This window comes from Nannobrachium achirus (assembly GCF_963921795.1).
Source record: "Nannobrachium achirus genome assembly, chromosome: 6".
NCBI classification, from domain to species: domain Eukaryota; kingdom Metazoa; phylum Chordata; class Actinopteri; order Myctophiformes; family Myctophidae; genus Nannobrachium; species Nannobrachium achirus.
The window spans coordinates 36,885,782-36,902,371 of NC_137815.1; the positions used below are offsets into that span (position 1 = coordinate 36,885,782).

Consider the following 16,590-nt stretch of genomic DNA (forward strand, 5'->3'; position numbering starts at 1 on the left):
AGCCATTTTTATTTGTTTAACATAATATCAAGGGACTTGTATCAATCCATCTCCAGTCATTCATCCAGACATCAGTGTATCGGGGGATGGGTAATCCCTTCTGTCCATATGCAGATAGTGCTGGTGGTGGTGATGGTAGAGATTAGACAGACCCAGGGAGGGGATTAAGGCTTTGGGTGCCTGGTCCCGTCCCCCCCCATACTAGCTTACCTCCTCTCTCCCAAGCTCTGCCACCCTGCCCCCCCCCCCCATTTTCCGTCCCCCACCTACCCACTTAACGCCATGGCCCCTGGGTATAAATCTGTGGAGTGGGTGGGACTTGAAAATGGATAGGTAGTGGAGGGGAGATTAGGATAGAGACCCATTCAGTGGTGAGCCTGTAGTGTTTGTGAGAGTGCCGGGTGTGCACATATTTCATTTGCCTTGATTTACATGTGTATAGGCTGCTGTGGGCTGGATGTGCATCCTCATAATGTGTGTTTTTATATGTAAAGAGTGCGTGCGTGCGTGCGTGCGTGCGTGCGTGCGTGCGTTTGTGCGTGCGTGCGTGCGTGCGTGCGTGCACCCTTTGAGCACAGTGTGCATTTCCTTAACCAGCTTTAAACATTCATTAGGGCACCTCATGGTATATGTTATTGGTCGTGTGTGTGTGTGTGAAGAACAATCCTTCCTTCATACAAAAACACACACACACACACACACACACACACACACACACACACACACACACACACACACACACACACACACACACACACACACCAGTCCCAGATGTGACCCACATGTTGTGAAGCAGTGGAGTATTGCCTGAGTGTCATTTCTCTTCCTCTTCTTCCTCTTGCTTTTCCTCTCCTCTACTCTCTTTCTTTCTCTCTGTCTCTCTCTGTGTCTCTCTCTCTCGCTCTTCCAGCAGCGAGTGCTATAATTGATATGCCACCTGCAATAAATCAGCACTGCACCACAGCTGAACCAGAGCCATTATCAGAATGGACAGTTTTAGCTGCTTTGGAGAAGAGAGGGGGCGAGAGAGAATCCCTATCTACAGGACTCTCTCTCTGTCTGTCTGTCTGTCTGTCTGTCTGTCTGTCTGTCTGTCTGTCTGTCTGTTTACCACCCACTGGTGGTAACTCACCAGTCATGGACCCAGCAGCCAGCTGTACACAGTATAATCCTCAGCGTTGAGAGTTTTGGATCCATTTCTAGTTCTCTCTCCAGAGTTATTAACTTCTCAGGGACACCCAACCCCGCTCCCTTAACTATGAAAACGGTCTCAAACATTTTTCTTAAATGAAACGTCATTAGAGGACTGCCCTCATCTCTCTCCCTTCTTCCAAACCTCCATGGTCGAGTCATGGCTATACTTCTCCTCCCCCCCCCCCCCCCCCCCCCCCCCCCCCCCCCCCCCCCTGGATATCACTGCTGGCCATCCCCCAAACGGACACATACACTACAGACCGGAGTAACATGATTGACGTGTTTTTTGTTGATGCTGCCAGATATGGCCTTGCAAACCTTGTTCTAGCGCTTCTCCCTCACTGCTGCATTTCAGCTGGGGAGGAAATTGAAGCTGAGGAGGCACAGCGAGGGGGGAGGGGGGGGGGGGGTGAAAGAGGAAAACCTGTAAGAAGCTGAGCGATTGACAATATCCTCTTCTGTCAATCAAGCCTCCTGCCTCCTCCCCTGAGGGGAGTCCGCTCTCTTCCCTAGGACCCCGGGGCGGGGGGGTTGGCGTCCACTTAACCAAAGGAATTAACAGCTTGGAGTCCGTTTTCCCTGAGTAAACTACCTGCTCTCTCATATCATCTCGTACTTCAGTGGTTCTCAACCTTTTCAGGCCGCGACCCCCAAAATAATCACATTTTAACTGGGGGACCCCCCCACCCTGACGAGCACTAAGAGTTGAGGCATTACATTTTGTAGAACACGGTTCTATTGTGAAAATAGCAGATCTACATGCTCACAAAGCCTTGCAACGCCTTGCGTTGCGAGGCGTTGTGAGCATGTAGATCTGCTATTTTCACAATTTCTGCCTCTCATATTTCACAATTTGGCCAATGTTTAATTTGTCATTTTTGAAGTATTAAAAAGACCTTAAATTGTCACTTTAGAAATGTGCATATACCCTCTATGTTTACTATTGAGTGTTGAGGACCCCTCTGGGGGTCCCGACCCACAGGTCGAACCACTGTCGTATGTGGCAGCATAGTGGGTTCAGGTGACGTCTTGCCAAGTTGCCATGTCTTTTGGGTGGTGCGCGTTGGACACAGTGTTGTATGCATGCATGGTAATGATGCCGTGGTCTCGTTACCAGGGCAGATAACAAACAGCTGGAGAGAGAGAGCCACGCATGGAATGTGTTGTGCAGTTCACGGTCCGTCACGTCAAGCCTTGCACGGACCCAAATAAAGAGGAATTACCGTAGAGAATACCTTTCATACACGCTCTCTCTCTCTCTGGATCCCATACACACACACACTCTCACGCTCTCGTGTTCTCTCGCCCTCTCTCTCCCTCTCTTGAAAAATGACAAAGAAGAACGAGTCCGCCATCCTCCCCGAGTGACGCCACACTTTAAATTGACATTTGCTCTGCTTGCGCTGCGCGGCTGTGCCGTTGAGCAGGAAATTCATTTATTTAAAAATGTAATGGGCTCGCTCGTCACTTTATTACAGCTGCTTATGTTGAAGAGTCTGCCATCCACGTTTCTTTCTCCTGCACTGGCTGGCTGCAGAGAGAGAGAGAGAGATAGATGGAGAGAGAGCGAGCAAGGAACCAGGGGAGAAGAGCAGAGGGAAGAGGGAGAATATCTGATAACTGTAGCTCAGGTCCTTCAGCCTGCAGTTACTGAGCCTCTGTCTCCGTAAGGGCTTTGCCACCCACCCACACACCCCATGGCCTGGCTCATACCTGCCTTGCCTTGTGCGGTTTTAACTGCTCCAGTAGGCGGCTTTGTGTTTTTCACCATGTGTTTTTCCAAGGGTTTTCCCATTGGATGACGTAAGCTTTCTAAGGGTTTTCCCATGGGGTTATAATGTCATAACACATGACATGACGTCACAGGATATCAGTATTCGATACCGCACTTCACGGGTGTGATATCTTTAAATTTTTTAGAGAGAGTCTGGTCTGGCTGATATATCGATATATATTATGCAACCGGTGTTCCCCAATCTTTCGGCATCAAACCTGGCAAATCTGGCACCGGTCGGACTCTACTTTGTTTTTCTTCTGCCCATCTCTCTCTCTCCTTTTCTCTCTCTGCGGTCCTGACTCTAGTCTCTTTTCTTTCACTCAATCTCTCCTTCCTCCCGCTCTGTCCTCCCCCTCCATCCATCCCCTCTCTCTCTCTCCACTCTACATATCTTAAGTTGACACATTTATGTCGTGGCCAGTCATTCAAGAGGCATGTGATGACTTATAGATGATGTCAGACGGGCACCAGGCATCCAAACTGCAGGGCAGGTGCAGTACAGGAAGATGAAGAGAGCGCACACACACTGCAATGCTCCTGAAACACTGTTCTTTATTTATGCTTTGACATCCGTGCTTCTGCAGTATGAAGTCTTTATTCTGCAGAAGGCATTGGTGCAGAAGTGTAAATAAAGAACTGTATTTTAGGAGCTATTCAGTGCAGTCTACAAACTCTATTTTTTTTCCTGGAAGTTGGACAACACCACTTCTCTGTGATGCTGCCTGCCCTTGCCAAACCTGCGTTATGTTGGCATATTCTGTGGGAGTCTTGGTCTGGTTAAAATGATGTGGTGGGGTGGCATGGGATTTAAAGATCACTCCTGTACACTGCTTCTTGCTCCAAATAACATTTATTTTGTATTATTTCACCAATGTTTTAAGCCTTATAACCTTCATCAGAGGGGGACTGCCAAGTCCTACATCTCATTAGTCCTACATCTCATTAGTCCTACTTTGGTTAGGGTTAGGTTTAACTGAGGTTAGGAATAGGATTTGGGTTAGGTTTAGGCAAAGTTTTACTGAGGTGAGGTTTAGGTTTAGGCATAGTATTTTTACAAGGTTAACATTCACCAGATTCGGACTAATGGGATGTAGGAACAATGAGATGTCAGACCAATGCCATCCATGGCACCTCATCAGAGGTACAGACAGTCTTTTAAATCTGGCTAAAATGGCCATGCATTTCACATTGAGTGGTGTGTGGGTTTCTTTCTTTTTGCCCACATTTTTTTGTTCCTTGGAAAGCCTTGCGTGCACATGCACACACACACACACACACACACACACACACACACACACACACACACACACACACACACACACACACACACACACACACACACACACACACACACACACACACACACACACACACAACCATGAAGCATAGCTGTATGAACACAAAAACAGTCTGATCCATACAGAATATTGACAGAAGGACACACACAGGCAGGAGTTCACACGGGCGCACACGCACACACACACACACACCTCGATTCTTGGTAAAGTGAGCACACTGCCTGGCCTGTGTCCTCCTTGGGGACTGATTGACAGATAGGCCTGCCTCTCCATCACTCACCAGCAGAGGTGGAGGAGGAGGAAGCAGCAAGATAAGGCGGGTGGTGGTGGTGGTGGGGGAATGACACATACCTCATCTCCCCTTCCCCCTGTACTCCTTTGGATTTTCTTCTATCTGTCACTAGGGATGGGACGATATGTGATATTATCATTTATCGTGATTAAAAAACACGATAATCATATCGTGGAGATTTAATATATTGTGATATCGTCCTCCGTCATGCACTGGGATCAATTCACCTTTTATTTGCCGAACTGCATATCCGGTACCACTTAAACCCTCTAGAATTGGTAAAAGGTACACTACTATACGTACTTGATACAATCGTTTTTCACTCTCTTTCAAATGTCTTTGCCAAAAAATAGCCGATCTACAAGCTTGTGATGCATTGTGAGCTTGTAGATCGGCAATTTTTTGGCAAATGTTCCACCCTAGGATAATGGATTTAGATTATCGCGATGATATCGTAAATCGCGATTTCTTTTGTCACAATAATCGTGATATGACATTTTCATATCGTCCCATCCCCCAACACACCCACACACTGCTCTCACCTCTCGTCTCTCCGTTGGGGTCTGTCTTTTCCATCTCTCCTCGGATGGGCTCAGTCATAAACCAAGTCTTTGTGCAGACACTCTGACTGATATAGTCAAGGTGAAACAGAGGGATGCAGCTGGGGGCCCTGGGAGAGTTGTGAGAAACCCATTTTGCATAATCAGCATTTACAGGAGAACTATAAATGTCCTCGATATCGCCCTGACATGATTGGACTGTCAAGGAGCGGCGAGGCACGCGCCCCGCAAAGCACACACACACACACACACACACACACACACACACACACACACACACACACACACACACACACACATACACCCCATTGTGTTGGATGGCACCCAAAGGAAAGGGAACCCACCCTATATTCCTCTCCTACAATCCTGTCATCCCACCATTCATAACCTCCATTCTCCCTTTCAATTAACACCCCCCCCCCCCCCCCCCCCCCCCACACACACACACACACACACACACACACACACACACACACACACCATCTCCTCCATCCACCTTGTCGAGGGACACCAACTCTGGTGTGTACTGTGCGTTATGAAAAAGATTACAGATGAACGAGCACGTGTGTGTGTGTGTGTGTGTGTGTGTGTGTGTGTGTGTGTGTGTGTGTGTGTGTGTGTGTGTGTGTGTGTGTGTGTGTGTGTGTGTGTGTGTGTGTGTGTGTGTGTGTGTGTGTGTGTGTGTGTGTGTGTGTGTGTGTGTGTGTGTGTGTGTGTGTGTGTGTGTGTGTGTGTGTGTGTGTGTGTGTGTGTGTGTGTGTGTGTGTGTGTGTGTGTGTGTGTGTGCGCGCGCGCGCGCGTGCCCTGCATTCGAGCACAACCCCCACAGTTCCAGGAATTATCTGGTGTGTTGCATTATGTTGCTACGTGTAGCTAAACATCCCCCCCCCACACACAACAACCACCACCTCCCATTCGGGGGCCAGCTGAATGGCGGCGGGGCTCGCCTCTGCAATTAGAGCCTGCTAAGGTTGGAGGAGGATGCAGATAATTAGTGCGTGCGTGGTGGTTGTCTGTCTGTAATGGGAGGGGGTGGGGGAAGTATTACTAGAGGAGGGGCTTTGCAAGAAAGAAGGGATACTTCAGAACAGCGATGATGATACCAACAACAGCATAGCCCTCGGGGGAATGAGCCGTATGGAGCAGCAACATCTCAGACAACAATCCTCCCTTCCCTCTTGGCGCTTCGTGCTTTTGTACAGCCTGATGGGGAGCAGCAGCCCTCTTTGAGTTGTTATTGTGATTGTAGCCTCCCTGAAGGGGTAACCAGCTCATTCTGGTCATCGGAGAGCTGCTGAGCTGTGAGCCATCGAGAGCCACGTCTGGAGTCTGGACCCTGTTGGCAGGAAAAGCGAGGTCTAATTAGAATAAGGGGATACTGGGAAGTTTGTTGATACCGCTCTAACCGCGACGGGGGGAAAGCCTTGGAGTGGTCCCGGCTATAAATTGCAGGCTGTCAATATAACAGTGCCCACTGGCACTTCTTCAAACGCGGCCGCTCTCTCCAAAGCCCTTGTGGTAATGCTGGAAGTTATGAAATATTAAAGAGTTCAATGTTGTGGGTCTATAACTCATTCCAGCATGACTCACATTATGTGTACAGAGCCTCTCATAATCAGCCTCTGCCTCCCATGCTATCTCCCTTCATAATTAAATGCCGACACGCATTTGCCCTTCAGACTTGACGTGATATCATTTATTTATCGCTGGTGTGAATGTCAACTCAACATTTTTTTTTTCCTTTTCTAATTTTGGCTGCAGAGAGCCTTTTAGGCCTCTCTGCCTGCCTGATGCATAATCAATAGGAAATGTTCCTTGGTAACTCATGATGTGTTTTTTTCTTTTTGCCTTGCAGGGCTCCCAACCCCGTGCCTCTACAGATGATGCTGTAGTTGACAGCTCGCAACGCAGAGAAAAGGACAGTGGATCAATAGCAGCCTGCCTTTCCTTTCTTCCCTCCCTCTCTCCCGCCATCCAACCTTGTTCCCAGGAAATATAGCAGAAAAGACAGACAACCCTGACTCTGGACTTTGGTGCCAGAGCCTCTCCTCCTCCACCTCCTCCTCCCCCACCCCCTGCAACCTTGCCTCCAGCCGGCCCCAGATATGTGTCCCCTAGCTCGGCCGGGGGCCTCCCCTGGCTCGGGGTGCCTGCTCCTCAGTTTGGGACTGCTGCTGCTCACAGACTTCTCTCTCTCGGGAGGTCAGACCCAGCCCTTCAAACAATTTGCCCCCGTCGACTGGGGTCTGACTCACCTGGCCATCCACAACAAAACCGGGGAGGTCTATGTGGGCTCCGTCAACTGGATCTTCAAGCTGTCCAGCAACCTGACCAAGCTGCGGAGCCACATGACCGGCCCTGTGGTGGACAACGAGAAGTGCTACCCGCCGCCCAGCGTCCAGTCCTGCCCGCATGATCTGGCCCAAGCGCCCAACGTCAACAAGCTCCTCCTCATCGACTACACTCAGAACCGCCTCATCGCCTGCGGTAGCACCTCCCAGGGTATCTGCCAGTTCCTCCGCCTGGACGACCTCTTCAAGCTGGGGGAGCCCCACCACCGCAAGGAGCACTACCTGTCCAGCGTGGCCGAGTCAGGAACCATGTCCGGGGTCATCATCAGCCCCCCCTACGGCGCCACCAGCAAGCTCTTCATCGGCACCCCCATCGACGGCAAGTCGGAATACTTCCCCACGCTCTCCAGCCGCAAGCTGATGGAGAATGAGGAGAACGCCGACATGTTCAGCTTTGTCTACCAGGACGAGTTTGTCTCCTCTCAGCTCAAGATCCCCTCGGACACCTTGTCCAAGTTCCCTGCATTTGACATCTACTACGTCTACAGCTTCGCCAGCGAGCAGTTTGTCTACTACCTGACCATGCAACTGGACACTCAACTCACATCCCCCGACGCCAGCGGAGAGCAGTTCTTCACCTCCAAGATTGTCCGCCTGTGCGTCGACGACCCCAAGTTTTACTCTTACGTCGAGTTCCCCATCGGCTGCACCAAGGACGGCGTGGAGTATCGGCTGGTCCAGGACGCCTACCTGGCCCGACCTGGCCGAGAGCTGGCCAAATCCCTGGGGGTCTCTGAGAAGGAAGACATCCTCTTCACTGTGTTCTCCCAAGGCCAGAAGAACCGGTCGAAGCCTCCCAAAGAGTCGGCCCTGTGCCTCTTCACCTTGAGAAAGATCAAGGAGAAGATCAAGGAGAGGATCCAGTCATGTTACAAGGGAGACGGGAAGCTGTCCTTACCGTGGCTGCTGAACAAAGAGCTGGCCTGCATCAACTCGGTAAGTCAGGCCTTCTCTCATGGAAGTCTTTAGTCCTGTTTTATTGTCTTTACCAACTCTTCCCAAGTTGTTTGACACACATTTTTTAAAACAAGTCGCTGATGTGATCATATAAAATACATTAGTTCTGAAAAGGTCTGGTAATCCATTTAGTCCTGCACACACAGGTAGATGTCCAAATGGATTCGTAGTCATATTAAAAGCCTACTGATGTCCAAGGAGTTTTATTTTGAAACCGTGCACATCCTATACTCTACCTTCTTGTGATCGGGACCCTTAACCCCCTCACCCCTATCCATCCATCTATCTCACTTTCTCCCTAGAACCTCCCTGTGGTTCACACAGACCAGGGGCATCATTAGCCCAAGTCTTTGGGATTTGTGAAATGTCACGCACGCACGCACGCACGCACGCACGCACGTGCAATGTTGTCCGGATTGAACTCCCCAGGCTTCAGGTTTATTAGAAGACCTATTTAAAGTTATAAGATAAGATGGCCATTATTCTTCCCTGAGGGGCAGCAGCAATTCTGGTTATAGAAAGAGAAGGCGGGAACAAAGGGCATCAAGTAACACAAATCTAAATGAAATAAAATGATAAAAATAGACAATTTTAATATGACACCATTGTACAACAAAGTATAATACAGGGTTATGTGGTGAATCAGACAGTTTGTCCAGTTGCTGGTAATGTGTATAATGTAATGTCTGGTACTGGTAAAGGGCAAACAGTGCAGTGCATGCATAAACATAAGCCTGCTTTATTCTTAGCAGTACAATAGTGTCCCATGCCAACAATAGACGATCTACAAGTAGATGGTCTATTTCCCACCCGGGACCATCATGATTATGATGGAACAACCTGGAGAGAGGGTTGGAGTCACGCAGCACCTGCATTCTGTGGTCACATTTAAACCATAAACGTCAGTGTGAGCAATCTCAATGGCTGTGTTTGCTTGTGCATACACACGCGCACACACACACACACACACACACACACACACACACACACACACACACACACACACACACACACACACATACACACACACTCACAGGGACTGATTATGGACCGTGCAAGCAGAACACAGATGCCTCAGGACTCCTGGAGTCAGCACCCACATGAGTGTGTGTGTGTGTGTGTACACGCACGCCGTGCGTGTGTGCTTACAGAGGCTTTTACAAACTTCGTTGTTGTTGCCACAGCTCCCACCTAAACTGTCATCGGCTGATGATGTAATTGCCTCAGGGCTGAGCTGATTGGCTGACCCCCGTGGTCCCGCGGTGACCCCGGGGGTCGGCCTGGGGTTAATGTCGGTTGCCACGTTGGCTCTTCACACTGACCTGGAGTCAGCGCCCCCGCGCGCCAACCTTAACCCCAGTCAATGGGCGGAGACGCCTCTAAATCTGACCTCAGATGAGAGCCTCGTAAGCTTTTTATTTCATACTGTGAGAACCATCCGTATTATTAGCACACATAAACGCGTATGAGCTTAACTACTTGAACCCCAGCCTCCGTATTCTAAGGAGAGCCCAAACATCTACAAGCACAGTCGTGTGCTCAGAGATCAGCCTGAAGAAGCTGTTGAATTGATATGTCTCAACAGATAATACATAATTGGACTAGATCAGGGGTCTTCAACGTTTTCAGGCCAAGGACCCCTTAGCAGAGAGAGATGAAGCAGGGACCCCCTCTACATATTGTATAAACGTGTGATGGAGATTCTTATCAATTTAGATGGATTCATAGACTTGACACTTGACACTTAAAATCATATATCGTCGATACTTAGTAAACTTGACCTTTCACTCTTTACTTGTTCTGCTCTTTTTTACCGATACACCAAATAGCCGATCTACAAGCTCTCAACGCCTCGCAGCGCGAAAGCGCAGAAGTTCTCAGAGTATAGGGATGCGAGGGTTCAATTGTTCATTTAAAATAATGATCCTATCACACAAGAATTTGGCGCCCCCCCTGCAGTAACTCTGAGGACCCCCTAGGAGTCCCGGACCCCCTGTTGAAGACCCCTGGACTAGACAATATAGACTGGAGCACTGGTTCCCTAGAACCCCTAAGGGTCTGAATCAATAGGGTTTCCAATTCGAGAGTGTAAATAGGACGAAACAGACCCTTAAATGAACACTGACGATTTTACAGTGTAGATTGGGGTCCCAATTAGATAAAAAGTGGTAACAAATGGGGTGTCCGTGGCCTAAATGCGTATCAAACTGGGGGTTCCTTGAATCTGGAAAGTCTCAATCACTGGGCTAGTAGAGAGTATGTCTTGTATGGAGTGGATGTGTGCATAGTTTCATAGTTAATCAGAATATACTCTGTAAGAATATGTGTCAGCGATGAGTGTGATTGAGCTGCAAAGTGGGGAAGCGTCTTTGACGTGCGTGTTGAATAACGGGAGGTTGACAGAGTGGCTGAGATGGCAAGACGTGGGGGTGGGGGGGGGGGGGGGTTGGGGGGCATGATGACCTGGACAGCTGCTAGACACAGTCTAACATGATGGATGGAGCCAAGCACTCTGTCAGCTCTGTGCGTGCGTGCGTGCGTTGGTCAGTTAGGGATGGGACGATATGAACATTTCATATCACGATTATTGTGACCAAAGAAATCCGCGATTTACGATATTATCGCGATAATCAATATATCCCCAACATCCATTATCCTGTGGTGGAACATTTGCCAAAAAAAATAGCAGATCTACAAGCGTTGTGAGCTTGTAGATCGGCTATTTTTTGGCAAAGAGATTTGGTAGAGAGTGAAAAAAAGACTGTATCGAGTACGTATATTACAAGTACATTTTCACAATAGAGGGTTTAATGGTACCGGATATGCAGCTCGGCATATAAAAGGTGAATTAATCCAAGTGCACGACGGAGGACGATATCGCGATGAATTAAATCTCCACAATACGATTATCGTGAGTGTGTTTTATCACGATAAACGATAATATCGCTTATCGTCCCATCCCTAGTGTCATAGTCAGTGGCTGGATAAATACAACATTCTGCATGTTACAAGCAACTGCAGGATGAAGCTATATTTGCTCAAGGCACACACACACACACATGTGTGCACACGACGACGACGACACGCACACACACCATCACACCATTCATAACCTCAGCGGTTACAGTTTGTTTGTTCTCTGCCCGTGTGTGTGTGTGTGTGTGTGTGTGTGTGTGTGTGTGTGTGTGTGTGTGTGTGTGTGTGTGTGTGTGTGTGTGTGTGTGTGTGTGTGTGTGTGTGTGTGTGTGTGTGTGTGTGTGTGTGTGTGTGTGTGTTGTCATCCCTGAGCTTTATTAGTGAACCTCTGACCTTCTACCCGGGTTGAGAGTGGATCAATAAAGACTATTTCCAGAGAGAGAGAGACACAAAAGTAGCTGTGTTGAGCAGAGTAGCTGAGGTGGGATGGAGAGGGAGAGCTGAAAGCAAGGTGTTGAGAAAGCATGGAGAGCAGGGAGCAGGGGCGTCACAAGGGGGGGAAAAGTGGGACTGAGTTACTAGGGCCCAAGGTGGAGGGGCCCTAGTTATTTTATACTTTAGCTATTGAAAAATAGCAGATATACAAGCTTGGTGCCGCGCTGCGAGCTTGTAGATCTGCTATTTTTGAAAAGTCGTGAAAATGTGTGCAAATCTTTGAATATATGTATTTTCTTTAAGCGAACATTTGTAACTCAAATTTAGCTTCTGAGGGGGTCCCTGGAACTAAATATTTTGAGATGGGGGTCCGTGGCCAAATACATATCATTTTGGGGGTCCTTCACATGAAAAGGTTTGAGCACCACTGACATAGAAACAGGTTTTTTCAAAAAAAAAACTAGAAGGATTGGAAATATAGACTTGCACACATTTTCATGATTTAAAGAAAAAATAGCAGATATACAAGCTCGCAGCCTGTGAGCTTGTATATCTGCTATTTTTGGAGCGGTGAAAGCGCTCCCAATAGACAGGTATGTCCGTGGGTATGTGGGTGGGTGGGTGGCTGGCTGGGTGGCCGTGTCCGTAGCCTGGCAATACCTTGAGTGGCCACACACAACACACTAGTTAAAGGAGGGGCGCTGTTTTGTGCAGGCCAGGCACAATCACCACTCACTCACAGGCACAGTTTACACTCACTCACTCACATAGGGTACAGCTGCTCAAATTCACCGCTCCACTTCGAACCGAGGTTTGATTTTTCAATAGTTAAAGCACCTGCAGGGCCCATAATTTGGTGCAACACCCCTGGCGAACGGGAGAGCGCCAGAGACACAATGAAAGTAGTAGTAGTAGTAAATCTTTATTTCGGTCCATTTAAAATAATACAATCATTTAGGTAAATCTACTAATACATAGTGGCACCGAAAAGGAATAGGCTGAAGCCATAAGGCTTATAATGCCTACCCTTTTTGAAGAGTAAAATTAAAATATTTAGAATCTAAAAACATAGGATTACAGTTTCCAAAATTGATTTAACAATAGAAAGAGAATACATGTTGACAGGGAGGAGGCATGTGTTTGTAACACAGACGCAAGAATCAACACGGTTTAATCGTCATTCACTCAGGTTACGAGCAACACAACGTTAATGTGGCATTTTCTGCAAAACAACCTCAATGCAATATACACGAGATGATGACGCTGGATCGTAATGGAATGAAAAAGAACAAGAAAAATAATCGTGAGTAGAAATAAGAGGAGTGTTAAAAAAAAATTAGAGAAGGTGTCCACTAGACTAGATGAGGTAAGGTGCAGGAGACAACATGGAAGAGAGGGAGGGTTAGAGGGAAGAATAAAAGTGAAGGAGAAAGAGAGCGAAGGGAGAGAGAGAGAGCGAGAGAGACGTGATTGAAGCGAGATAAAAGGGACAGAAAAAGAAGGAGAGAGACAGAAAGACAGATGGCAGTGAGCAGATCGTGAGGTAGAAGCCTGATGGAGAAAGCCAGGCTGGACTGGACAAACGGCATGCAATGGAGGGAAAAGGCAAAAAAAAGAAAAAAAAAGCAGGGGATGAACGGACTGCGTGTGAGAGAAGAAGAGAGGAAAGATGACTAAGATAAAGAGGGAAATGGAGCGAGTGAAGAGCTAGTGAAAATAGAGATGAAGGGCAGAAGGCATAATGGACGGAGAGAGAGAGAGAGTGAGCCCATTGCTGCCGGTGAGCGCTAAGTAGGGATGGGGCGATATGAAAGTTTCATATCGCGATTATTGTGACAAAAGAAATCGCCATTTACGATATTATCGTGATAATCAAAATCCATTATCCTGGGGCGGAACATCTGCCAAAAAATAGCTGATCTACAAGCTCACAACGCGTCGCAAAGCGACGCGTTGTGAGCTTGTAGCTCGGCAATTTTTTGGCAAAGACATTTGATTGAGAGTGAAAAAAAGACTATCAAGGACGTGTAAGTACCTTTTAGCAATTATAGGGGGTTTAAGTGGTACCAGATGTGCAGCTCGGCAAAAAAAAGGTGAATTGATCCCAGTGCATGACGGAGGACGATATCACGATAAATCAAATGTCCACAATACGATTATCGCGAGTGTTTTTTATCACGATAAACGATAATATCACGTATCGTCCCATCCCTAGCGCCAAGTAGAGAGAGAGAGAGACACAGAGAGAGAGAGAGAGAGAACGTGGAGGAGTGTGCGAGAGAGAGAGTGAGTGATATCCCCAGAAATGTTTTGGCCGCGTCTTGCCAAGAACAGCGGGAGAAAAGAGCAGATGAAAGAAAAGGCAGAGACGGAGGAGAGGAGAGGTTGATGGAGCAGCAGGCTCCGGCACAAATAATATCAGTGTCATTCACCTGGCTGCTGCTCTGTGCTCCCCACAACCTGCCTCTCTGTCATCCACAACCTGCCTCTCTGTCATGTCAGCGCTGGGCCTGGCTGCATGGCTGGCTGCTCATGCGCATGGGCGTCACAAGGGGGGAAAAGTGGGACTAGGAGTTACTAGGGCCCAAGGTGGAAGGGCCTTATTTATTTTAGACTACAGCTATTGAAAAATAGCAGATCTACAAGCTCACAGCGCTGCACCGAGTGCCGCGCTGCGAACTTGTAGATCTGCTATTTTTGAAAAGTCGTGAAAATGTGTGCAAATCTTTGAATATAATGTACATTTTAAGCGAACATTTGTAACTAAAATTTTGCTTCTGGGGGGGGGGGTCCCTGGAACTAAATATTTTGAGATGGGTGTCCGTGGCCAAATACATATCATTTTGGGGGTCCTTCACATGAAAAAGTTTGAGCACCATTGACACAGAAACATAGGTTTTTCAAAAGGTTTTTCAAAGACTTGCGCAATTTTTCAAGATTTTTCAAAAATAGCAGCTACAGGCTTGTGCCGCGCTGCAGTGAGCTTGTATATCTGCTATTTTTCAATAGTTAAAGCACCAAATAATGTGTTCCCAGTCTAAATGGGTTAAACCCCCTCCCCATATGAAGAACATTCATGGGGGGCCCGCAGTGAATCCTTGTACCCAGGGCCCAGAATTTGGTGCGACACCCCTGGTCGTGTGTATGTGTGTGTGCACGGCAGTGGTGGAAAAAATGTTTTACTTAAGTAAAAGTATCAATACTGCAATACAGAAATACTCTGTTACAAGTAAAAGTCCGGAATTCAAAATCTACTTGAGTAAAAGTATGAAAGTGTTGGTATCGAAATATACTTAAAGTACCAAAAGTACAAGTTGTTTGAAAATCTCCGACCTACAAGCTCACAACAAGTTTGTAGATTGGCTATTTTCAAATAGCCTTGGTATAAAATAGGGCTACAGTGGTTAATGCATGTTTTATAATATTATAATTTATATCTGCGTTTTCAAATAATTGTAGCGGAGTAAAAGTACACTATTAGCCTCTGAGATGTAGTGGAGTAAGTAAAAGTAAAAGTTCCAGAAATCTGAAATACTCAAGTAAAGTACAAATACATCAAATGTGTACTCGGGTACAGTACTTAAGTAAATGTACTTGGTTACTTTACACCACTGGTGCACGTGTGTGTGTGTGTGTGTGTGTGTGTGTGTGTGTGTGTGTGTGTGTGTGTGTGTGTGTGTGTGTGTGTGTGTGTGTGTGTGTGTGTGTGTGTGTGTGTGTGTGTGTGTGTGTGTGTGTGTGTGTGTGTGTGTGTGTGTGTGTGTGTGTGTGTGTGTGTGTGTGTGTGTGCGTATTGGTGGTTCATAGCTCAACACCAAAGTGTTATTTTATTTGTGTGTAAGTGTGCGTGTGAGAGTCTGGGAGTGAAATAATAGCCATCCGTACTGAGTGCTCCTGTTGACCCTTCATGCGTGTGCGATGGATGGTATGTTTGTGCAGCGTCTGAACACCCCCCCCCCCCCCCCCTCCCCCTCCAACCTCCCACACATGATCAGCCCACAGTCCGGAGACTGCAGTGTCGCTATCTGGCGCGCACGTCAGTCAGACCCAAGCTAAGCCCCAAAGACCAGTCACAGTGTCACACTCCCCTGCCTTCTCCCATTCAGCAGATGGGCTGCGGGGCGGATGAACCTTTTTTGGGGACCGCTGAATTGGATCTCATTGTCAATGGCCAGGGCATCAATCAGTGGCAGAATTCTCTGTAATCAATCATCGAGGGATTTTTTTTAACTTATTCAGCCTCAGCATTCAAGTGTTAATTTCACTGACAATGTCAATATGCAAGTATTTGGTGGTTTATTCTTTTTTGTTCTGAGTTCCGGAGGCCAGCTGTTGCTTCACCGCTAAGAAATGCAGTGTCAGAGTTCACGGTCTCATGTTTACTCTGAGATGGAGGTTAAGTTTGAATTGACAACTTAAATGTGTGGATAAGTCGGTGCTTCGACACACACTCATATTGTCGTTGTCGGGTGAAAACCGATCTGCTGTTTTCAATGCTTTTTTGCGACGGCCTTGTATGATGAAGCAGGGCTTTACTTTGCGAAAGAACGTACACATTTGAAACTTGGAGATACGAGGTTTCCACCCGACAACGACGATATGTAGTACACTCATATTCAACCCACACTCACATATGTATCTGGGTTACCTTGTCAGCTGCAAGCCCTTTTAGTAGCTCCATTACTGCGTGCGTGCGTGCGTGCGTGTGTATTTGGACAAATCTCTTGGGTCGGAGAGAGCAGTTGAGATTAGCATGGTTATCAGTTAAATACTGTAGCATCTGTTGTGGTCAGTCCTCTGGGGTCTGACC

General features: G+C 47.5%; 1 protein-coding gene across 1 annotated transcript in view; it reads left to right on the plus strand.

Annotated features, from left to right (window-relative positions):
- Positions 1-7,226: 7,226 nt before the first annotated feature.
- Positions 7,227-16,590, plus strand: part of LOC308287859 (plexin-A1-like) — a gene marked incomplete at its 5' end in the record, with an annotated part of 234,475 nt that continues 225,111 nt past the window's right edge. The window contains one exon of the mRNA XM_080729172.1: positions 7,227-8,408. Within this exon, the coding sequence (XP_080585298.1) occupies positions 7,227-8,408 (1,182 nt within the window). The remainder of the gene's footprint in view (positions 8,409-16,590) is intronic.